This window comes from Anopheles maculipalpis, chromosome 2RL (assembly GCF_943734695.1).
Source record: "Anopheles maculipalpis chromosome 2RL, idAnoMacuDA_375_x, whole genome shotgun sequence".
Taxonomy (NCBI): Eukaryota; Metazoa; Arthropoda; class Insecta; order Diptera; family Culicidae; genus Anopheles; species Anopheles maculipalpis.
This window is the reverse complement of record NC_064871.1, coordinates 20,275,076-20,300,659: the sequence shown is the minus strand read 5'-3', so window position 1 is coordinate 20,300,659 and position 25,584 is coordinate 20,275,076. Positions and strand designations below refer to the sequence as shown.

At 43.0% G+C, this 25,584-nt stretch overlaps 2 protein-coding genes across 6 annotated transcripts in view; one reads left to right on the top strand and one right to left on the bottom strand.

Annotated features, from left to right (window-relative positions):
* LOC126559328 (complexin) overlaps positions 1–25,584 on the top strand; it is a 553,464-nt gene that overhangs the window by 470,010 nt on the left and 57,870 nt on the right. The window lies entirely within an intron of this gene.
* The window catches only part of LOC126556797 (uncharacterized), a 109,820-nt gene that overhangs the window by 73,716 nt on the left and 10,520 nt on the right, over positions 1–25,584 (bottom strand). For 3 of the 5 annotated variants that reach the window (XM_050212313.1, XM_050212308.1, XM_050212310.1), the window contains exon 1: positions 22,991–23,551. The exons of the other annotated variants lie outside the window; for them this stretch is intronic. In XM_050212313.1, the coding sequence (XP_050068270.1) occupies positions 22,991–23,507 (517 nt within the window). In that variant the 5' untranslated portion in view covers positions 23,508–23,551. Of the gene's footprint in view, positions 1–22,990; positions 23,552–25,584 lie in introns of those variants that run through there. 5 annotated transcript variants of the gene reach the window in all.

The window sequence follows — 25,584 nt, the reverse complement described above, 5'->3', positions numbered from 1 at the left end:
GAAACGGGGTCATAAGTCACCAGTAGAAGGAAAACAACAGGCAACTTTACCCGGCAACCTCGGCGGGTTGGAGAGTGATGATGGCGTTGCATTGGCTTCCACCAATCCGACTTCCGGGCAAACCGGGCATGGACGAGCTAGCAATCGTTCTACATTTGCCGTGTGACACGAAATTCTCTTAAGGGCCGTTACGCTCTTCTTCAGTCGGTCAGTTCGCTCCAACACATCGACTTCGGTGGCTTAAGGGCAGTAAAAAGAAAAAGGAAAAGCAAAAAAAGATGGGCTCAAGTGGGGATAGATTGTTGCCATTATTATCCTCCCATTCAATTTCTCCAAGAAGCGCAACCGAACAAACGAACAAGTACGAAACGGTCGCATCCAGCAAACGATGCAAAAAAAGGAAAGTAAAAGGAGTAAAACCCTTGTTTCCTTGGCCACTGTTTTCAGCCAACTTTGGAGAGATGCATCGACTGGCGCTGTAAGCAAAAAGGAAACGCGAACATGAAAATTCACATTCAGAACACAGAGTCCTCCCGAGGATAGTACGTGGATGGTGCAGAATATTCTTCTCCGGTCACCAGTTCTCTCCGTACGAACACAAATCATTCTTCTCTGCTGGTGCTTCTGCAGCAACTCGTTCCGCTGAGCAAACAATGGTGCAAAGGCGCTAAGATGAGGTGAGTGAAAAGTAGCCAAAGAGAAACGAAAACATCCTTATCCTCTTTTGTGACCATCACATTAATGTCACAAAGAAGCTTGACCGTAGGAAATGGGTTTGATCGGATGCGTCCTGCTTTCAATCGATTCTGGTGAGAAAACGTCTACACACGACTAACATGGAGTAAGCACACAACTGTACTCAAGCGACCAAAGTCCCCAATCCGTTTGGACAATTGTTAAAGTATGAAACAGCTGCACTTTCGTTACGATTGTGAATGCGAAGGATCGGAAACAAATAACAAGTTTAACCATTTCAATCCACAAACTTTCATCAGACAAACAACCATTTCCGGAAGATGAAAAGGTTGTGTTTTCCTTTCGTTCGACCAAACCAAAAAGGCTAAACCGCACACAGTTTGGTTTGATTTCTATCGTCATCGGTTCGATTGCGGAACCGATGAAATCAATGTCGAATCATTATTTATTGACACAAATTCATATTTCAAACGGAGGGATGATGGGATGGATTGAATTTTCGATCTAGCCGAGATCACTCTGGTTCTTGGAAAATTGCTGGCAAAAAGTCACATTGCTAGCGAAACGAATCGAAGTTTTTTACTTAAGAAATATCGAAGTATGGTGTGGCAAATCAATACACTGACTGGGAACTGGAGATTTGTTGCTTAGCCTAGGTACAGTGGACATGGCAGTGTTTAGTGAAGCTTTTTGATGTGTTTAAAGTTTTTGTACAGTACATAGATTTAAAGATATTTTGTGGCCGGAACGAACATTACCGGCCGGCGATTTGTTATTCTCTCTCTAAATAAGATTCGAATTGAAAATAACATCTGTTTTAAACCTTACCCATAATTCCCAAAACTTATTGAAAATCAATAAGGATTTTAATGATTTTTGTTGGATTCAGATTCTTACATTTTATGTTTGGATTTTAAATTTTCACACTCACCAGGCAATGGTGGAAAAAAATAATGTTACAGTTTTTAATTTTAGTTTTTCTGTACTAGTTTTCCAGATTATTAACAGTAGTAGTAGTAATAGCGAATAAAAAATATTACAAACACACCCACAAGTTCAATTCTTTGTTTAATACTTTTACCTACTTTGAACAGGCCTTTTCATCTTACTTGTTACAAAACTACAGGTATTTAACACTTACCTAAAATGGAGAAAAAGAAAGAAAAAGGAAATTCGTTAGCATACTGCACAATAGTGTTATTCTTTACTTCGCATGAACTTCCACTCAGTTCAAGCTATTTTTATAATCTACAATGAATGGTTTCTGCGATCGGTGTGTGAATATGAATAAATTTTATTTTTCACTTCTGATTTCACAATCCCTTACAAGTGCACTTTAATTGAATCAACCATTCACTCTTGGCCCTTCAACATTAACACCTAGCACCGGAATATAATGGAAAGGGGAGCTATAAAAATATTCAACCACGTCTCCCAAAACCATGCCCCCTGCAGCCTGCAGCAGACTATTGAAATAATCACTGCGCTATCCATCGGTCCCTCGGTGCAGTCTATTTCCACTCGTGCACAATTCCACTCATCATCGATACCCGTGAAGCTGGTCGAACAGAATCTCGCGGTGAACCTGCGTACGGAGCGAGCCCATTAATCACCGATACCGTTGTACAATTTATGCACTCGACAAAAGCAAAAGAGCAGCATTGAAGCCGTTCGTCCGCCATAAAGCAAGGTGGCGGGCGCAGTGGATGAGACCAGCGGAGCGAGACGGAATTTATGTTGATAGAGTTACAGTTATCAATTGATTCAATTAATACTATATCGATACGGTACCGCACCGTTATGCTGGGCCGCGGCTTATGTTTGCTTTCCAGCGGTATGTCGTCCGCTGGAATGTGTCCTGAAGCGTTTGCACTCAGCATACCATTTAACGGCTTTTCCTGTACCGTGCCGTCCCGCTCTCCTTTTGGGGAGCTGTCGCCGTGTGGCGGTCGATTTTTATTGCAATATCGACACGAGAGTGGTTGTTGTTGCACGGTACACAACGTATGACCACGATAAGTTCTTCCGTAAGTAGGATTTGAAACCGTAATCGAATCGCGAACGATATAATCAGCCGATTATGAGCTCCGATAGCTCCATAGCTAGCTTCCATGACCATGTGGGGAATGTTCTCTTCTTTCTCTCTCTCTCTCCCTCTCTCTCTCTCTTTCTTGCACTAGCTGGATGCTTTTCAATCTAGCGATCGATCAATTGATTGATTGATGGCATCACGTACCATTCGGACCTACCAGCCATGTTTCCTTCTGCAAACACTACAGCAGACATCATCTGAATTTTACGATTTTACGGCCGGTGATTTGATTTCCCAATCAGCCGCCTGCAACGGTTGGCCCGTTGCAGCATTGTCTGGTAACGCCTCGGATTCATTTCGTGCAATCTGGAAAGCAACCGAAAGCGTTCAAATGAAATAAGCATGCGGTTTTGTTTGTGGCTCACAATGAATTTCCTCCATGGGGTTGGGAGAGCTCGTAAAGAAACCAGTCTTACATTATTGACGCAAATGGGACGCTCTCGTACCCGTTTGCAGGTTCAGACCGTTTTCTCTCAGAAATCCGCACAACTACTGAGCTGGTTCCGACAAAGCATCATATTTGTAGCAGCACCTTAATATACCATCTTTCATCCGGCGCTGTTAATAAATAATAGCCGATGATTGAAAAGGAAAACATCCGCGCCATTTTGCAGCTACTCACGCACCACTGCACGCGCACGGTTGCCTAATGCCTTCAAATCCCGAGCAAATACCCCATCAATTCCCTACCAAACATCCCAAAACACCAGTCAACCAACCCGATCCGATTTGCAATAAGGGTAATAAATTTTACGGGTACGGTACGGTGGCATGTTTTAAGCCACCAATAGGAATCACTCGGTCTAAGGGAAAGGGACACCACCGGTAGAAGATATTCTACCTGTTTGGCAACGGATTGATCTTTAGTAGCGACGGAAAAGGGGAGGCCACTAGAAAGAAAAACGAAACAGAATAGAGAAGAGAAGCCCACCGTGACATAAAAGGAAGCAGGTGGTGAATAAAAATCCTCACGTTCAGCATTCTGCAGTGAAGTGGATGCTTCCGGATTCGTGGAATGAGGTGATTCTGGTTGAATGTGTCTGTTCAATCCATTCCGGGAACCATTTTCTATGCCTGCGGGTTGGCAAGGTGTCTGTGGAGACGTTGTATCATCTGGCGTTGTAAAGCACAAAGGTCGGGGAGCCTACCGAATAGGCGTCAATGTTTCGATTGAGCTGATGGAAACATTGGCACACTATCGGGTAAAAATGGTCAAACTTTTTTTTACTTAATGTTTATTTTAATTCAGTTGAACCATTTGAAATTAATTTTCGCACAAATATCAGCTTTGTATGATTTTCTATCAAGCTGCATCGAACCGTTGAAGTGGCAGTTATACTAGTGTAAGTCTGATTGGATGGAGACGCCCAGTACTTGACTCAAGTAAACACAATATTCGGATGATTGGTTAGAAAGATTATCTTGTGGACTAAAAACTAGGAAAAGCATAAATAATATTTTTTAATACAAAAAATATTTTTCTACTTATTTTAAAACTAGACTTAATCATCTAAACTTATGCAAACTTTCACTAAATCAAAAAGGCATCGAAAAGGGTTCTTTTGACCACGGTTTATCCCAAGCCATCCCACAGTTCACGAGTTTAGCAGCATCACTTCGTTTGAATTTTCACTCCAAACCTCCTAACAACTGACACCGTGCTTGGTTGTAAGACGAAACGTCTTTTTCGTGCCAACAGGAACGGGTGATGGGCCGGAAACAATGACAGCCATAGTCTGTGAAGCTTGTCAGCTTATACGAACGAGCTTCCCGTGGAGGTCGTAGGTGTGCGTCGAGACGTACAGGTCGGAAGTGAGTTAACAAATTTGTGTCAAACTTGATTCCGAGCAATGGTTTGCTTGCACGCGACCGATCGTCGATCGATTGACTGCGTACACACACGTCCGCGCCATGAAAAGGTGTCTTCAAATTCAAAGCTGCTTCCGGTATTGTGAAAAAGGGAATGATTTCTTTATAGTAATTTGTATGTATGTGTGTGTTGTTCCGTTAAAGCGTGTACTCTTCTGCCAAACGCTCCTTTACAAGCAGCATGTTTTCCGGTGCTATTTGGTTGTCGATTCGCTAGCTTTCACAGCTTAACAGCTTTGGCTTAGAAATGCTACCAAAAGGTAAACAAAGTGTGCAGAGTGGTTGGGCCGCCAACCGCTCTTTGGAAGCCTCCAAGCGCGTACATCAAATGCTTGGGTACAGCCTGCTGGCAAACCCGGGGCAGCAGACACTGTCGAAACACTCGATTGTAAAGAAAATAAGCGCTTTTCAGTGAAACGCGAACGATTTCTAATCTGATCGGGAAGCTTCCGCGAATAAAAAGAACCCATAGGCTGAGGAAAAAGCGAAAAAAAAAAAAAATAAAACGCCAGCCACACAGAGGGAGACGGGAAGCACCAAAGAGGAAAAAGAATCCCACCAAAACAAATTAACGAATCGAAACCATGAATAGAATTCTTAAGATGTTTTCACGGCCACATGCCACGGGAAGGCGAATAAGTAAGCCAGCGAAAGAGATGTTATCTTTTCGTTGTAAACGAGTGGAAATTGAGTTTTCCAATGGCTGCGACGAGCGATCTAAGCTTGCTTTTGACATTTGGCGTGCGGTTTTTCGGGTGTTCGATTTCTTATTTTTCTTTCCCTGCCTTCCGGACGGCTGGCACCAACGCTATCACTGCTGGCAGTTTTCTGTTCACAGGCCAACCGATTGCTTTCAGTGAGATCGTTCAGCTGATTAGGTATTCATGACGGCGACCAGCAGCCGCCTGCCCGGGGAGGATGATGATGTTCGTGGATGGATCCATTTAATCTGCGACGCATCCAGCGGTTTTGCGAAACATTCGTCAGTAGGAAACGAACCAAACGTCTTCAAGTTCGCGGAAACCATCAACGCGACCGTTTCGTTTCCATTGTCTCGCTACCAACCCTACTACTCGGAAGGAAGGCGAATGATTGATCTGTCCATCCATTCGAAGGCCTATCGTGGGAAATGCGTGGGGAATGATGGTACTTTTTGCCGTTTCGCTTGACCGATAGCGTGCTCTCTTCGTGCAACACGTGCTGATTGCAAGCTTTTAATCACTAAGCACTAAGAAGGGATAAACCGTTGGGAATGAGGCAAATGGTTTCGGAGATGTCCTTCGATGGACATTTATTAAATGATCTTTATTCTGATGGGTATTCCCATCCATCATTTTTTGTACCAGATAGGGTTAAAGTTGGCTGGGAACTGTGCTTAAATAATTAAATCACTTTCGTTTGCTAACTATTGATGGCTGCTTGAACGAGCATTTCAGACAAGATTTATTATTGGGAGTAAAAGCAAATTTGATAAATTGAAAATGATGGTGATTTGATAGGAGAGTATTTGACATTATAAATAGGAGAGTTTCATTTTCAATCAAATAATATTTTATACCTATTCTGTATTGTAAACACCGTGAGCAAATTGGATATTTTAAAACGATAAGTTTGGTTGAGTAAATAAAAATAATGGTTCTATGCATGAAATTCTTTAATATCTTCTTGGTTTTGGTACATATGAAGATTTTATTGAAGACTTGAAGACGTCTATTTTGACTATTTGAAGCTCTTTTAGTACAAAATCTTGTGAAACTCTTTAGCAAAGCAAAACAATTACTTAATTAGATCAATTACTACTTTATTCAACAATTTTTACAGCTTATGAAGCATAAATTCAACTATAATTCATTAATTCAGAACCGGCTTACAAACTGTTACTGAATGTCTGACAAGAATACGAGATGTTTTAAACTATTTTTAATACTCGTTCGCTGTAATATGTCGTTTCCTTGGAAAATAATTTCTTTTCATTCCACAAATCATGGGACGCTCAATTTTATTTTACAATAAACGAAGCAGAAAAAAATTTTTTCTTCTGATGTCAAAGTTTTTCCAGTCGAACAGAAAGCTTCATTGACAGTATACGGTGATTTTACGTTGTGATTTCAGCAAAGCAATCGCATAGGATATTATTGATTGCTGTTCAAAAATAAATAAATAATCAAAATAAATAAATTGACCTCTTCGAAGAAATCAAGTGGAGAAGATAAAATAATAATTCATTAATATGGTTTCCAGAGTAGTGCTTCGTACACTGCTTCTCTGTCAGGATCTATTTGAGTGTATATTTATTCTAAGCTTGTAAAAATAACGCAACTCCCGTTCGATCCGTTCTTTAAAGTGTCTCATTTAAATTGAAGCATTTCCCACCCGGCATGCCTTAATCAATTCATTAGCTTGCTTAAGGTGACACTTCGCTGCTAGCGGAATTATTTCTTATTCATGAACAAACTGGATGTTAATTACGTTACCACCGAAGTCTTTTGTGATTCTAATTCAACACTCAAAGCGAACGGTGCTATCGCCCACGTTGCCAACACCGCCACCACAATCGCACCATGAACATGTTGCATCGTTCCCAGGGCTGGCTGTGAATTGTGTTGTTCCACTATTGAACAGGCCGAAGGAAAAACAAATTGTGGCACACGCCGCAAGAATTGTAACGATCTTGGTCGGTAGCTTACGGCAAAGACGGCACCCAAGGAAACGCTGACATGTGCCAATCCAAAGCAAAGCGGATTGCAATTTCTTCCAACTTGCTCTCCGCCGCACAACCTTCAAATGGTACCGAGTTTGGTACACCGAAAATGGTCAACATACAGCAGCTATTTCCCGCCATAACTTACACCCTACGGACGCCCACCGCTTTCCGGAGGCGGCCTTCCTCTTCAGTTGTCCATCGCCTACTCACTTTCCAATCGTGGGTTGCGTGAATCGTAGACGAATTCTCTCGTCTTCCGTGCCCATTCATCTCAAGCACCGTTTCGCTCATTAAAGCGTAATGAAGGAAGAGTTGGCCCCGGACCCTGAATCTGGCCCGGAAAACTGCCTTGGGTCGTGTCGACCGGGTATGCCGTAATTCTCGGAAATTGATTTTCTTCGTTTGCCTGTCCGGTTCCCGGCCCCGAACTGATGACAATCCTCGGGGAATGGGTGCAGGAGAAGCAGGCAGATAAGATGGTTGGTTCGGGGTTCGGAGTAATGATTTTTTGTTTCCTCTTTTGCCAACTGCCTTTCTCATCATCTCTTTCTTCGGCTTTATTCCGCACCTCACTCTATCCGGGTGCTGAAGGATTGAATGTGTACAGCACAGCATTATGAATAATTGAATACGGAACGTTTCAAACCGTGCAGAGCACGAGCGTGCGAGCGAGAGCAGAATCCCGAGAAACAACGAGAACGATAGGGCCACCGAGCATTCTGGACGTGGTTCTGGTTGATGTGTCCTCGTTTGCGGAAAAGCCTCCGAAAAACCACTGCGTGCGTGCGGCGGCGCGTGGTGCGGTGGTGCGTCCTACGTTCATTCGTTCCAGCCCGTTGGCGTGGTATCGTGTAGCCGTTTTATTGCACCCAGCGTCTGTTTTGTTGGGGGCCACCTTCCCACAATCGCATGACCTTGTTCATTCTGGGCACAGTGTGTTTATTTTTATTAGGTTAGGCTCTTAGGAAAAGGTTAGGAAAGATACTTTCAAATAAACTTCCGTCCACCCGCGTTCATCCGGGTGCCGCCTTCCGACCAAGCGGAGAGCTTTCGATGCGAAGCGTTGGCCACCCAGACTCGGACTTGGACCGGGTTTGGTTTACAGCCCATGTTTGTTTGGTCGAAAAGGCCTGTTACCGGTTTGGGAGCATACCGAGCAAGCAAACTGCGGCACAAGAACAACACACCGACCGTTATGAGCAAATTTGATTAAAGAATTCTGCCGCTGTACCTGTTGCCGGTTGTTAAAGAAAATATTTATTCAAACATGTTCTATAATACGCGTTCCGATCGGAAACTTGTATTTGTTTTGCGGAAGTTAATGTTCAATGAGTTTAATGAATGTTTTAAATACTTATTGGCTTTATTGCGAGTGACCGAGAAGACTAAGAAAGTGCCTTTGCTGTTTGGGATATTTAATGTCAAGTCTTGTACATTATAAGGTAAATTTTTGAGTATCAAGCGAAAAGTAACGTAACAAAGTCAAAGAATCAAAGCCAAACGCAACGAGCATTTTCTTGTACGATTGTTTCGTAATGTGATTTCGGTTTGCTCCCAAAAGAAGTTAAATCAATTCTTTCACCCAACCAAGTGTCGTCCATCGAACGAGAGTTCTTAAACTGCTGCTTCATTAGGCAATTAAGCGAAAAACTTGTGCAGCTAATCACTTCCCAAAACCGGCCTCCGGGTTCCATCGCGTTCAGTATCGTAATTTTGACAAACGCTTGCAACATGATGGTCATCCTGTTTCCATCCACAGCTGACCACTAATGAAGGAAAGGGATCAGCCGTCAGCCTACGAAAGGGTTCCCCGGTATGGCAGCACAAACATACCAACCTTCCTCCAATGGCGGTAATTAGGGTGCGTTCCTAACGCACCAGCAACGCACACCAACAATACATGCCTTCACTTCGCACTACATTAGGCCTCCATCACGGTGGTGGTGTCGGGTCGGGTTCGACCGTCCGTTCTTGGTCGAACGAAACACGCTTCAAACTTCCGCCGAACCGAAGTGCCGAAACAACGAAACAATGTTTTCCTCCACCTTGGCCCAATGTGGCAACGTATGCCGCGGACTGGTGCGGATTTCCGCAATGCTGAAAGCTTGGGGTTGAGGTTGAGGATTGAAGATACCGGCTGGCACCGTTTCGCCTTACCACGGTTTGTGGTGGCAAAGATGAAAGAGAAAGTTTTCCATCACAGCTTCTCATCGTTGGAGATGTTTTTCTTGCGTTTTGCTTCTGTGTGCCTTCCGACGCCTTTCTACTAGGTTACCGAAGGTTCCCATGCATAGGAGCGTTTTTAGGCGAACAAAATACCTTACATATTTTCGCAAAATATCTCCCCAATCGGTGTAGATGGCTTGCGTGGTTTAGCCGTGGCGTCCCGGTGAAGTGCGGGATTACGCGTTTCGGGTGCGAAACACACCGCCACCGCTGAAAGGTGATGAAAGATAATTCTGGCAGCCGTTGTGCCTACCTTTCGTGGGCAGAATTTGGGAAAGGCAAATCATGCTTACGGTAGAGCAGAGAGTGTGCACGAAGTTATTTGCCCGCGGTTGCTACTACAGCAAGGATGCCGAATACGTAAATCCCGGTGTAGGTGTGGATGTACGTAGGTGTTTGTGTGCAGTATACTAAGATATAGCCGGACGTTGGTAAAGAAACGGAAAAGTTCGGCTTCTCGGTACATTCGCTGTGTGAAATTGGCCTAAGGTTTGCGTGCATGCTAACGAACACGTAACAAATTTTCTTCTGTGCACACATATACAACGAAGAAGATTGCTTGTTTGCAATGCGCTGAGACAGCGATTCGATCCGATCCGGGAGGGGTTGGTAAAGTAAACTGAACTGTTAGCTCAAAGGCTCAAGACCAACGCAACACGGTACGGAAGAGTGAACGCTTAACCATGTCTGATACATGCTTTAATTTTTGTCGTATAATTCTTATTAAAGCATGATAGAACTGAAAATGATATTCAGTGTCTTGTGAAGATCTGTGTGTTCCTGATGAGTTTTTAGTTATTTTCAAGAGCGTTTTAAATTTGTTAGAAGAGAAAAGGAAGGAAAAATTACAAAATATTAAAACTCTAAACCATTAATATTCTCTACATCCGCTGGCAGCTCCATTAATAAGAGGACAAAAATTAGAAAAAGACTCAAGCGTACAATTTATTTTTAATTTTTTATTCTTAAAGGACGGCCAGGCTGAATTGCTACAAGTTTAGTTATAAGTCGGATATCATTCACTTAAATAAACACTGCATTAAAATATGACCCATTTCTTTCTGACCCGAGAATGAACAAATGACGAATGTGGTTTGCACAAAAACTCTAAGCCACCATGTTTTACACATGCTCTCGATATTGATTATGAGTTAAGCAGTAGTCTCACCGAAACCGAAAGTTGTGTCCCTTCCATTAGCACTTAATTATTGCATAATTTTACCCCAAGTCCCAATAATTAAATTGTCTCATGCGGTGAAGGCCGTTTACACGAAGACAACACCTTTCGCTCCCATCAAAAGCCCCGTTCTATCCTAGCGCAGCCCCCAAACATTCGGTAGCAGGTGCGTAGATGTCGACACGCATTTATGTCTAACGACCCCATTTCCCTCGCCTCCCTGCGCGGGTGCGTGTGTGTGTGTGTGATACTGCGTGTGAAAGAAACACTAGTAGCCCCAAACAAGGAACAGCGAGTGTCAGACAGTGCATCCGATAGAAGACGAAAGAAATTACCTTCGACACGCAATCGAACTCTCGGCTCTGTGTCTCGTGCACCCTTCGTACATACCAATGACGAGGATTTCACGCCACAGGGTATCCACACCAGACGGTGCTACTCTTCAAATTGATTGTTAAAGGGGATACTTTGCTAGTTGGAGGTGGTCAAAATCTTAATGTGTTTGATGTTTTCACATCTCAAAGCTTCTGAATGCAGCAAATTTATTGAAAAATATTAAGAGTTTGAAAATTCTTATATTTTACTTATGCATGCGTTGTTATCAGAATAGCAGAAGTTGTAGTAACTTTTCGCACATGAAATGTATCGATGGAGACGCCCAGTATTTTGTACAATTTTTCTTATAGCAGAAAATAAAATAGAAAATAATTTTTTTTTTTTTCAGTTGAAGCAAAAAAACAGTTCGATCATCCTGTGCTTGATAGTTTTGACCATAGTGCAGAACAAACCCCATAAGCGTAAATGCCCCGACCAACAACGAACGCACTAAATGATAGCACCTCCAAACCTGCTAGTCAGCCAAGGGTACCAATTTCACCTGCACACAACCAAACTATTGTCAACATACTAGACCGGGAAGGGCTTCTTTCCTTGCGTGAATGCTACCTTGTGTATGTGTGTGTCTTACACACGAATTGAACAACACAGACCATTATTATTAGTTTCTATTTCATGTTCAACAAAGCGCTGAAAATTATTGTTTCGTCAAGTGGCCACAAGCATTCCGGTTGTTGGAGTTACCTCCTCTAGCACATCGAAAAACCCGGAAAGATGGTAGTAATTACAAGCGCATTAGCGTCGCACCGATGGCAATTGGTTTCGTGTTGCATTCGTGTACCGTTCCTCACAGCACGACATGCATGTTAGATGGAGTTTTATTTTCTATTCTGTGCCTCGAATGTGTCGCTCGGCTTGAAGTGAGTAATGAGACCAAATTACATTTTGTTTTACAGGTACTTATCCATATGTCTATGTTTGTAATTTTGTGCTTCAAATCCAATAACAAAATAACACCATAGCCTCCAATTATGATATTAAATGTGTTAAACAACTCCAAAGAAATGACCAACAATTTATAGTTCGATACTCAACGCCTAAATATAGGCTGCACAATCAATCTTCGAACACTTTACACCACTCAGCACTAACACGATATCGGCGAGAAACCTACCGAGCGGAAATAATCGCACTGAAAGCGTTCTGAGCAGCATGACATCACACAAAAACTTGCAATCTGCACCGTTACCATCGTTTACGCAAAACTTTTCATCTAATCAGTTCCATCCGGACTGCCGCTACCCGTACAAATAATGGCAAAAAGGGTCGGAGAAAGGGAGTCAACCCTAACCAATGAAAAAAAAAAGTCAAAACGCCAATACCGTTCGTTCCCTGGTGTTTCCGGTAGATATTTTTCCTTGCGGCCATGCCCTGTCCCAACTCAGCACGATGGCAGCCCCTCCCATTTTTATGCCCGTACCTCGCTATCTGCATCACGCGGAGACAAATGGCGAACAGGAAAACATAAATCGTGCCACTACCTTCCACCGCCAACCGGCAGGAGAGGTTTCCGCTACGTGCCACCGTCCGGAAACGATGCGACCTTTCGCAATCGTCATTCCCGGGGGTTTCGTTTTTGGAAACGGAGTGAAATGGGAAGCAAAAGCTGCCAGCCGGAATACCGGGGCTACCGGTGCGGGTTTCTCTAGTTTCGTGAGTATGCGTTTTACTTTGTGTTGGTGCTGGATGTGTGTATGTTTAACCCGACTTTTGCTGGTAGGTGCGTCGATTTTTTGTCGTCAAAACGTATCCACTTTTCCCCGTGACGTATGTTTGTCTTCGCCATTTCTTCGCTTCTCGCAGTATGATCCCGAGGCTTCACGAATGCTTCACATCGGATGAAATGTTTTTGCATATCTTCTTCAGAAGACTTTTACCGCCTGTAGCACACCGTAACCAGTATCCGCCGGCCGCAGTTAACAGAGGATTCGACTGATCAAGAATATTTGCCAAACGGTGAGCGTGTTTTTTTTTTTTCGTTATGTTTTTCCTCCCATTTCTATTGCCAAATCTTCAGTACCACTCATCCTGCCAAAAAGCAACCGCAGAAAGCGTATGGCCACAAAAACGTAAACGACCAGTGAAACGGTAACCGGTTCGCTGAAAGGACTGCAAAAGGATAATGCTCCCTTCTTCGTGTCGGTTTTTTTTCTTCTTGCTTTCCTTCTTTATTTGCCACGATAAAACTGGTCGCACATTTCTTATCCTGCTTAGCCGCCAGGCAGTGCAAAACCACTGGCACGAAGCAGGAGACACCCATGTAGGCTTATGGCAATCGATGTGTTTATCCGCTTTTCCAGGTACTAGTGCTTTTCCTGCTTTCCCGAGTCAAGAGCTCCTGTGGGAGCGGATGTTAAGTGATATTCTGGTATTGATTTTTCTCCACGCTTTTTCGAGTTTTCTCGGCTGGCAAAACCAAGATCGATCCCGCTGGCTTACGGTTAATGGCGCCATGCATTAAGATACGTTTCGTTAAGGATACATTTTGTCGGTACGAACGGTGAACGAGTGGTCCGGACGAGTGCTGTAAGAGTAGCCCTTTTATCTTGTTTCGTTCAATTGTTGACAAACCACAACCTCTAGTTCAACGTTGGTGCTTGGTGATGTTTGACACGAGACAACGTTTGATTTGGTGAACAAAATGTCCATAAAAACCATTGCAATTTTTTTTACCATAAGTTATGGGGAAGTACTTTATTTTTATAAAACTGATTTACATGATAATAAGTATCTAAAATTCACAAATCATTTCCGTTTTCCGATGAAGCAATCTCGTTTCGTTTTCATTTTCATCGTTCTTCCCACTTCATTCGCCACCTCACAGATTGCTTCACCCAAATTTCTCTTGATTTGTTCCTTTCCATCCAACTCGCTTTCTCACTATTCTGTCATCAGCCAGCAGTCACCCATTTACCGGGAAGAGTTTTATCGAATAATTCATAGACCATGTCGAGCGGAACCGAAATTCACCTGCTGCGACTCCCGCAAAATCCCACGTCCGTTCAAAATTCCCGAGAATGGGTTGCCGTTGGGAGTATAGAGGTAGCGTAGGGTGAGCCGAGCCGAAGGGGAAAATCATTCACGGACCGACGGAAATGAAAACCTTTCCCATCAAGCAAACGGTTTGCGTAGAAACCGCACCGTTGCTTGCACCGTCTAAAGAGCGGAAAAGAAAACTAAGACAAGCCGTCCTGACGACGTCGTCGTTTCGATTGCGGGACGGAAACCAATCGCAAATGTTTCTTTACAGTCCCGTCGTTGGCCTAGTTTCGATCGGGACCCTTTTAGCTCTCTTTACGGGTTAGCTAGTTACCTTGAGCTTATTAGCTAATTTAGGCCACCGACTGAGGAGGTTGAAGAACATTTTCTGGGATATCGGTGGACTTTGGGTGGTACGAGGACGTGGGTAAAATTCGATTGATTAGAGTAAATTATGTGTTCGTTGTGCATACATTCCACCTTCACAGAAACGCTTACACATCTTTTTTCCCCTAGCAATCATTCTAATAATTTTAATAATTAAAGTTGCATATGATTCGTGGGTTGTGCGGAATGAAAAAAAAATAAATAAATTACTGCTTAATACATCCGGAACTTCCTTTCACGAATTAGAAAGAACATTTCAATGGAAACGTTTTTGATCCCTAACTTAAGTTCCACCCAAGTAATCCACATTTAACAAATATTCTGTTTCCAAGCATACTTTATGGCCACACCAGATCCTGTGTTTGTTGCAAACAGTTTTTGGCGAGCATTTTTTTTTCCTATAATTGCATATTCATTGCAAATTGTAACACCCTTCTACACTCTCGAACCCAGCATATCTTCCTTCTATCACTTTTGAACCCTTCGAGACGTAATGAAAATATAAAGAGAGATTTAATGCAATCCTCAAACAGCCTGTTGATGTATGACGATGTGCAGCATGAGCACTAGACCGAGCCAACCATTGCGGAACGATCATCGTCATCATCAACAGCACAGTCACCACCAGCAGTGAGCGTGAAATGAGAGACAGGACTGATTTTACGAAGCCCTAACCCATCCAACCAAGTACAACACGCTTTGGTACGTCCTGGTCAACACCGCTCCACGCTCACGGGCGACCATTGCATTGCTCCATGAACCCACGCTTGGCTATGGTTAGAATGCGAAATAGAATCACTCGGTCCTGAACAATCCACCGGAATGGCAACGGGACGGGAGCTTTGCGAGGTAACGGGTGGAAGAATTATGTGTATTCAATTAAGTCTCGACCGCGGGTCATTTCGGTCAACGCTCAAAGGAATGTCACATGGACGATGGAGTGAGCAAGGGCACACTGGGGTCGCTCGGTGCTCATGTTTGGGATGATTGAAACTGACGAATTGGACCCGCCCTACCATAGCACAATGGTGTGGCCTCTAAGTGAACTGTTGGCGGTGCTCTGGACCAGCAACCATGTCCAGGGAGCAATGGTGTTGGCGTAAGGTAACCGAGATGTTCGTTTGTCGAGCATGAAACTGTATAATTGCTTGGTCAGTAGGAAAATGTGCCTTTGTGTATTGTGTGTGCCTGCGTTCCATAAACTCGGTGCCGGGCAGGAATCATTATGAAGTTGTTCATTTAGTCAGCTTTTGAATCCCGTGTGCAGGCAAATCAAGTTCCGCCGACGTCGATAACGACGACAACGACTGGGAAATCGGGAATAGGTGTATCTCGGTGGAATACATTGAAATCAGTGTCAGACATTGGTGTCAATTTTTCTTCGTGATTAGATAGAACCTCGCGACCATCCGACTGAACTTTGATTTCTGATAATTAGGTAAGCTATGGTCAGCTTTATCGTTTGTTTCGAAGGTGTTTTGGTCTGATGGAAGTTTTGATACAATAGAGTTCTGTAATTCGTTTTAAAGTGAGTGTAACTGACTATTACTTTCTTCCCTATTATATGTAAAAGAAGGTCATGAAAATCTTTCAAACTATTTCAGTGACAGTTGAGAACGTTGTTGAAACTTTTCGTTGAACTAGACGAAGCTTTGCGTTGACAAGTGTTATGTGATGTTTTTAAGCGTTCCACTAGATGGCTGAATTACAATTATGCTATTTTTGGACAAGTTTTGACAAAAAAAGATCAAATGCGGGATTCAGGGACAGAAACAGAGCATTTTTGTTAATATTTAAGATGATAGAATACTTTGACGATCCCATGAGCATCAAACCGTTATGCTGACGCCTAGCCAGACCCATTCTAGAATATAATTAGGTCACTTCGTGTTCTTATGCAGAGAGATGGATAAATAGAATAAAAACTTTGCAATGTTATTCTTCCAGGTACGTAGTTTCCGGTAATTTCTCAATTACATTGGAGAGACCAAAACAATCTGCCACAGTACAACGAATGACTGCTTCTGTTTGGATTACAAACCTTTGAAAGCGTCCAAAAACTCACAGACTTCATTAATAGCAGGCTTAACTTTTATGACAAATCATACACCTTCGCTTTTTGACAAGAAAAAATTCTCAATCCCTCGCTTGATTTCTCGAAATATAGAATGCTTCATGGAACCAAACGCAACACGTGATACGGCGCAAATACACCTATAAGTATAACAGGTTGGCTGATAAGTCCCCGGTCTGACACATAGAATGCGCCGCTAGTATTAAATACATATTATTTTTATATAGCACCAACCTTCAAATGATTCGTGTCAAAATTTGACGTCTGTATGTCAATTAGTTTGTGAGACAGAGCGTCTTTTGTAAAGCAACTTTTGGTTGCTTGACGAACGAAAAAAGAACGAAGAAAAAAGTGTTGTTCCACCAAGACAACGCACCGTGCCACAAGTCATTGAGAACGATGGCAAAAATTCATGAATTGGGCTTCGAAGTGCTTCCCCACCCACCGTATTCTCCAGATCTGGCCCCCAGCGACTTTTTCTTGTTCTCAGACCTCAAAAGGATGCTCGCAGGGAAAAAAATTGGCTGCAATGAAGAGGTGGTCGCCGAAACTGAGGCCTATTTTGAGGCAAAACCGAAGGAGTACTACCAAAATGGTATCAAAAAATTGGAAGGTCGTTATAATCGTTGTATCGCTCTTGAAGGGAACTATGTGGAATAATAAAAACGAATTTTGACAAAAAAATGTGTTTTTCTTTGTTAGACCGGGGACTTATCAGCCAACCTGTTAATGACGCGTTGATTTCAAGCACGTTGAATTATTACATTCAAGAAATACAAATGATTCCATTTAGCCGTTTAGAATACCGTTAGAATTAATTCTTGTTCGCTAGCATTGCTACATAGTTAAAAATAACTGCACTTCGAATTGTACTTACCGACGGCAACCATCAATATTATCCTTAAATTTTCCCCATGTATATTAGTATGATTATTATATTTTCTTAATTTATGTAAAAGCATAGAAACATTAGTTCGATGAAATAATCACATTGAAAAATGAAGTTTTCTAATTTTATACTTTATCTACAAAATTTCCCAACGATTGTGAGATCCCCTCTCAAGAGAACTCGATAAAGCTTTAACTAAAATACTGCAAAGTATCCGCTTTCCCGAAACTTTACTAAACAGTACCAGCTTATTCACCCATCGGCACAAACCGAACACGATCAGTACGGCAAACTATTTGCAAGCAATAGTTTGTCTGCCACTGCCGGTTTTCAGCTTAAACTTTATCCGGCTCTTTAGTTGATTAAACATTTTCTTCCAAGCGCGCCAACGTAGGGCTAGGGCCGAGTTTCAATCCCCGGGTTGAGAGAACAAAAAACCTACGGGGGGAACTAAAAGCCTCTGAAATGCAATCACCCGTCGCAGTGCTCTTTAATTGATTCTTTAATCTGCAAAGTTGGTAATTGAAAACGAAAAACCCCCTTTTTCCGAAGGTCTGATGACATTCACGATCGTCACTGGAACTTGAACTGTGTTTTTTCCAGTTTTGTTGTTGTTGTTGTTGCTGCTGTTGCTGTTTCCGACCCTTATCGAATGAACCGGTCGCTAGATGAACACTTTGCAGCGAAAACGATCAACTTTTTTATTGTCACACTATCGAAACGATTTATAAAAAAAATTTACACCGAATACTCTTAAAGAGATGCTGTGGTGAAAAGTCTTTGCGTGTCCTTTTTTTTTTAATTGCAAGTCTCATTCCTAGCACAAACTTTGCCCTCAAGGATTGGTGCCGGGGGCTCGCAATGTTCTCTCCAGTAGCGATAGAAAACATCAACGCGCTGAGAACCTTTTAAGGATTTGCAGAGAAATGAATTTAAAAAAAATTCACCTCACAACAATTCCGCGGTCAGATGTAGCCTTTCGCCCGACAGTACCCGGAAGCGGAAAGTGAAAAAGGTCCTTGGCGAGGCGATGCAATCGAATGGTCAATATACATAATTAGTCCATTTCCGCTAGTATACAACAATGGTGTGCTGAGAGCGTAAAAAGAAGAAGAAAAAAGCTTTAAATACATTCAAAACCGCACCGAGGCAAAAAAAGGGGTCCCCAAGTAATGGAAGCTAATTTGGCCATTTTTCTCATTTTTATCACCCGCGCATCGGGCCGGCAAAGCGTTGAATTCAGCCGTAGTATGGTGCGGAAACATTCAGCCAGACGCCAAAATCAAAGTGCGTTCAAAGTGTTTCCAGCAATTTCGGGACCAATATTTTCCGGTTCCTTACCCTGCATCGAACCTCATCCGTGCACCGGGAACGCGTATTTTTTCCATCCCATTGATGCCTCAATCTGCCATTAAAATTATCATAAATTCTTGCAGGATTTTCCAAATGCTTTTACCGGTCATACTGCTGTGTTTGCGCCCACATCCCCCCGGCTTCGCCTTGCCTGCCTTTACCTGGCGCGCTTCGTAGCACGAGCGGCGGGACATACCACACCAAATGCCCGACACGTGTGCAGGACGAAGTTTCCGGTTGGAATGCGTAAACAGAGTATCCACACTCCCAGGACGCACATTCCACCGTACGCGCTCGAATCGGATAAGTACTGTCAACAAACGGTTAGGAGGTCTGAGCTTTACCCATAGCGCACTGACGGAAACTGACGATGATGCCGTTGATGATGGTGACGATTTTGATGACACGCTTTGCGCGCCCCTCCCCGGTGGGAGTCACTGATTGCCCTAATGACATTACGCTTTTTTTTTCCTTTTGTTTCGATATTTCCTTGTCTCGGAGAAAAGTTCGATTTCCGTTCCCGTTCAATGGTCAGGGAGTCGTTTCGCTTTTTGTTTTGTTTTGTTTTTTTGTTTCCCTCCCGTGCCAGCTCACTTATGTTTGCGGTCGAACCGAAATGGACCTTTTCCTCGGGGAGTTTTGCACTTCTCTTTGTGCGTGGTGAACTATAAGTTTTGCGGTGACACTTACCCCACACCAACACAGAGATAAGTTCGTTCCCTGGGAAGCGATCGTTACGATACGATTGAAGCTTGTCGCTTGAATTTGCTTCATCGCCCAGCGGAAGTGCGTTTGTTTTGGTTTCGGCTCGGTTTACGGAAGCCTCCCACCGTTGGTTCACTGACTAGCGATGGGTGGAAAAGTAAAGTGAACGAATTGTCGTAAATATTTGACATTTTCCGCCCTCGTGTTTGAGTCGGTACGGTCTAAAAGTTTTGTGTTTTCTTTTAGGGTGTTTTTTTTGCTTCTTCTTTCGTTAGAGCCAAAATGGTAAAGTGAAAGTTGCATCCGCCTTCTGGTTCCTGGTGCCACTTTTTTCATCGGACCGGGCATAAGAAAATCAATTGTAGCTCGTTTGTGTGGGGCAGATGTGAGAGAAAGATTTTAGCCAACTAGGGCGCTGTGTTTCATCGTGTGGAGGTTGCATTATTTCCAGGTTTTTTTCAGTTTTTCACCGAAGCTTTTTCCCCCTGTGTGATGCTGGATTAGAAGTTATCTGTTTGAAGTGAGTAAAACATGGGTCTTTTTATGGACAAAATTACTTTTTTTTTAGCTTTGTTTCTTGTTTCTGGTTCTCATACATGTTTGCATAATGCTTGAACAACGAATAAATTTGGGAAAATAATTTATGAGTCCCAAAATAAGCATAAACATGATCTTACAGGTCTTTATTCCGCTCGGCAATTTGACATAGAGCTAAAAATCTTTTGCAGCGAAAGCATTACTAAGAATGCATTGTGGATTTTTGTCTTCATGGTGTTAGCCATCAATCTAGCCAGGTATATCCGTGCTGCGTTAAAGGCTGCAGTGGCCTTTTGTAACGTAGGAAGCAATTTCACACTTCAGTAAAAAGCATCTGCGTGTCGGCGTGTCGTATCAAATGTGCAACAGACCGGTAAATGTACCCCGCATGAACAAATCATAAATCAAGCTGAGCACGAGTTTGCATTGAAAACAGGTTCAACAATCGTTCAAAAACAAAAACTATTGCAGGAAAAACTAAAGTTCATTTGCTCACTCTGAATTATTGATTTGATTTAAAAGCGTTCCAATTTTGTATGTGTTGTGCATGGAGTTAAGAGTCCTGCAAGTGCGTTTATGTCAACAACATATGCCACATACATTCCTCGTCAACAAGCTTTATAACATTTTGTGTTATACTACCGCAACATATTGAGGAAAATATTTTAATACATAATTCGTTTTTATACCTTCACATACTTCACCGAGCCTTAACGACAAGTTGGTTATCCTTTACTTAGACATAATGGGCTTGGTCAAACCTTCCGTGTAAGGCCAAAGAACCAAAACTAACCATTTATTCTTTACTTGCACCTAGAAACAAATGGCATAAAACGTCGTTCATATCACGGTTCAGAGGCAAACTTTGAACTCTTTTCCCTTTTTCCGCTGGTGTTTCTTGAACCGTACCCGACCCGGAAAGGACCGCTCGGAGAACCAGGTGCAATAAGAAGTGAAAAAATAAAGACAGCACCAAACAACAAAAAAAAAAAAAGGTTAGTCATTTGAACTCAACCTTTCCGGCGAGCGTAACCCGACCTTTTCATATTACACAGCATCGTAGGCCACACTTTTACACGCCCCAAACCGACCTTGCACATATTCACACTCGATAAAGCCGGCTAAAAATGTGGGTTCCAGAGAACCCGGCCTTTTAGCACCTGGAAATGGATCCCGGGTGTTACCGTGCGCGTGTGTGTGTGTGTCGGGAATTTTCTTTTTCTACCTGACCGACCGAGGCTTCAGGGTCGTTCATCTGGGCCCACCGCCTTGTTTGGATGCAGGAACTTTAGTTGTTCCAGCAAAAAGTAAGGAAAAGAAAAGAAAGAGAGATAAAGGGAAAAAAATACGACACAACAACAATGCTAGCCAGCACTGCCCTTTTTTCACTGATACCAACCATTTCATCTAACGTGTAAACTGTGTGTGAGAGAAGCAAAAAACAGTGGGGCGAAAAGTGAGCAAATAACCGAAACGAATGACCCATAAACATTCGAACGGTATAATTCATAAAAATAATCGTTCGGAGCGCCAATGGCTTTGCCTTTCGGTGTGCAAGACAAGCGTGAGGATGCACGTATTAAAAATAGATGAAATATGATACAGGTTGGTCCCTTTTTTTTGCTTTTCCCCTTGTTTTGGTTCCACACAACGAATGTATGCGTGTGTGTGTGTGATTACAGTGAGAAAGCCTGGTCAGTTTGTTGCGGGAGGGAAAAAAGTATCCAATTGCTTTATTATTCGATTTAAAGAAAATTTAATTTTTGCCGCTATGCTACCGGTCAAAAACAGCTAAAATTGGAATTTAAATTTGATCAAATAAAGCGTAAACCCGATTAAAATGTAGTGAAGAATCCGTTTACTTTTTCAAACGGAAAGGTGGTTGGGAAAATGTTACCAAAAACAACGATTCTTGAAATATTTTCCACAAAACTCATATACATTTGGAATGCAAAAAGAGCAACAACTAAAACAGATTCTCTTTCGTTCAGTTGTTATTAAAGAAAACGTACTCCAGAAGAAAAAAAATATTTCAAAAATGTTCTATACATCCATAACATGCCACGCAGTGTTGACAACATGCCCCAGCATCAACGGCAGCGCGGGAAGCTCCAGACGAAACATGAGCTATCTACATACGACGTGCCAAGTTCGAGCATAGAACGCTTTATTTCTTAGGTTTAGGTTAATAATTGTATACAAAGCTAAAGTCTGTAATTGTAATATTCTTTTTAACAAAGTCATGAGTAAATAGACGTTCTATGAATTGCTTTGATGACAAATTTGCCGTCAGATATTGATTCTTGAAGAATTATTTCGTCACCACGATATGAAAAGTCCTTCTTCATCTAAGGTTAACCGCCTTCTAAGTCATGCCGACAATCTACTTGCATAAAAGACTTAATACCACGTAGTTCACTAATCAGTCCACGGGGGAAAGATTAGCACTCCCCAAATCTTCCAATTTTTATTTGAACCCCGGACCAGTGTCAACTCTACAAAAGATTAAAATATTACATGTTAAAAAAGGTATATTTCCTGTTAGCCTATATGCAATTTCAATATGACTGGACTGCGCGTCTCATGTTTATAAATTGTAAGACAAACCTTGACTGCATCATCCAGCTAGCTCTACTCATTCGAAAACTATGAATGTATTTATTCAATAAGATAAGTTTCTAGCTAATCTTAAGCTTTAGTTAGGCGAATGGTTCCAATAACACCATTAACTTAGTCCTTATAGACTTTGGACAGATTTATCACAACCAGATATTATCTGTGCAGCAGCACATAAGAAATTTTTGTTGATTATGCAAGCATTATTTCCTATAAAGTATCATTATCCATAGTACCAAGAAGTTGTCTTCACCAAATTAGTAAAACGTCTTGTCCGCCCATCAACTTACCAGAATAACCGATATGCATCGGTCGCGAGGATGACAGTTGACTACCGGAACCCGTGCCGATCAGCCCACCACCGAGCTCGTTTCCCACTGCCGTGGATCCTGCTCCAGCACCACCAACTCCCCCACCTATTAGCCCACCGCCCACACTCCCACCCTGGCCGGTCTGAAACGAGGAGGAGGTGGAAATCGTCGTCGTCGGGTAGGCCGGACCCGGAATCGGCTCCGGGTCGGGCATCGGTGGATAAACTGGATCGCAGCATTCACGCTCGGGGAACTCGCTCCCGCTAACGGTCATACTTGGCCCATGCCGTACATCTAGCGCCGGACCTAACAGTGTGACCAGCAGCATCGTCGCACCGAGCGACATCCGTGGCGGACCAGCTCTTGTCCTTGCCAGACGCTTTCCTGTGCGTCCATCCTGCTTACCAACAGAATACTGGCCGCTCTGGTCCTGTGCCTTAGATGTCGCTAACCGCTGCCGCTGCTGCTGCCGGTTGGCGTTACATTTGGATCTCATTTTCCGCGCAGCTTTTTCACTCGATGCGTGCACATTATACTGCGAACTGGAACACTTTTCCCAAACCTCACTTTGGCGCTCTATTGATTATATTTTCACACCCTCACACGCTGCCACTCATACACACACACACACATGTGCACAAACACTTTTGCCTTCTGCTACGATACCGAGGGTGTAAACCGTAGACAAACGATGACGAAGGATTACCAGCTAATTTCTCTTTCTCGCTTTCACTTTTATATCGGAACTACGGGCGAAAGTGTCGGGGAGTTTGGAGACGAGGTCGACAAAACGTTGGTCGATAGCATAAAAATAAAACACGTCCTACACGAAAGGCCATTACCATTACCGGTGAAAGTTAATTAATAGAAGCAACGGGCAAAGAATGTGTGTGTGTGTGTTCATCAGTCTTAGGAATCGTGCCACCCTTTTTGGAAGAACCCCAGCGGGAAACAATAACCTCATCCAGATTCTGGTTTCTGTGCCTGATGGTTGTTTCGGGAGAGGTGGTCCCATGGACGAAGCATTTCAAGGTTAACTCACACCAGGCCCAAAACACGGACCACACAGAATGGTCCGTCCGAGTGGACGCATTAAAAATAATATTCCACCCTCCGGCGGTGTTGCTGTTATGATCCTGCTCACTTCCACCGATGGATTTGGATCCATTTGCTTCTCTTTTGTTTCGTCATTTGAAGGCTCCTCTTTTTTTTTTTTGCTGGGAGAGATTAACTACGCCACTCTCGCTCGTTCATAACACTTCCATAAACGCCACGATCGCCGTTAGGTGGCGATCAAGCGAGCAGCCGCATATGGAAAGCGAGTGGTTAACACTAATGGCACGCGAAACGGAAGGGCCAGCGAATAACTTTTACGGTGATTGCAAGTGGACTTCCATTCTTGCCCAATAAACTGGTCTAAAAGCGCACCCTGTGGAGCATTAGGAAGGTCAGCAACCACCGATAGCATCAATAGTCTTTCTTTTTCTACCGCAATTTTACCTTGTTGCTTGAAACCTTATTTCACCGAACAAACACTGCAGTCGCGAAATGATCCCACGGCCTAGCAAACTGGGGTCCCTCTTTTTTGCAACATTGATAGCATTTTGATGGGAGCCCAAAAGGAAGAGAGAAAAAAAAATCCCCTCAAATTCAAGTTTGCGTCCGTTTATAAACGCTTCAACCATGCTTCAATAAAACCGTCTGGCAAATTGGTTTATGAAAATGAAAACAGCTCTTCAAAAGTTGACAGAAGTTGAGTGAAGAAAAGCAGAAAGAGAAAAATTCTAAATAAACTAGCTGACAGCTTCAGGTCAGTCGGCCAGCTAGGAGGGCGTAAACGGCTACCCTAATTTCCCCTCTCTCTCTCTCTCTCTCTCTCTCTCTCTCTCTCTCTCTCGGTGTGTGTATGAGTGTATGCGATCCCATTTCCCACACAGAAATCTTCCCGTGGGTCGTTTTTATTTGTCACTTTGGCCAACCGCACTTTGGCTTTCCACCTTCTCTGTTTCACTGATAAACGCATTTAATGGAGTGAAACTTTAATGAACCGTGGAAAATCTTCCCGGCCGAAACAAAAACAAAATAAATAAAACAAACTGTTTGTATCACGCGTTGCACAGCAGAAGCAACCAAACAAAACTAAAAAAAAAAAAAAAACAGATAATAAAAACCCCGACTTGAACACGCGTACACAACCGGCTGACAATACCGCAGACACATCAACCCCCGAAACCTGGTCGAGGCGTGTGGCTAAGGCATGTGGAGCCGTGCAATATGTTTGGCAATGTGTTCGCTTGTGTGTACACCGGCCCGTCCGTTCCGGTTTGACCTGCATTTTGGGTAAAAAAGGATAGGGACCCTCAGTAGGAACATTACGGTAAGCACACATACACACAACCACACACTTCATATTTCCAGCGAGGCCTGCAAATTGGCCACATTTTGTGGGAGCTTACCGCTGGGGAAATATCAAAATCAACCTCACAGCCCACTTTTTTCCCCCCCGGTGAGGTCCCCGTTGGTGAGGCGGTTGGCAATTTTGTGGGTAGTTTGTTTTTATGTGCTGATGTGAA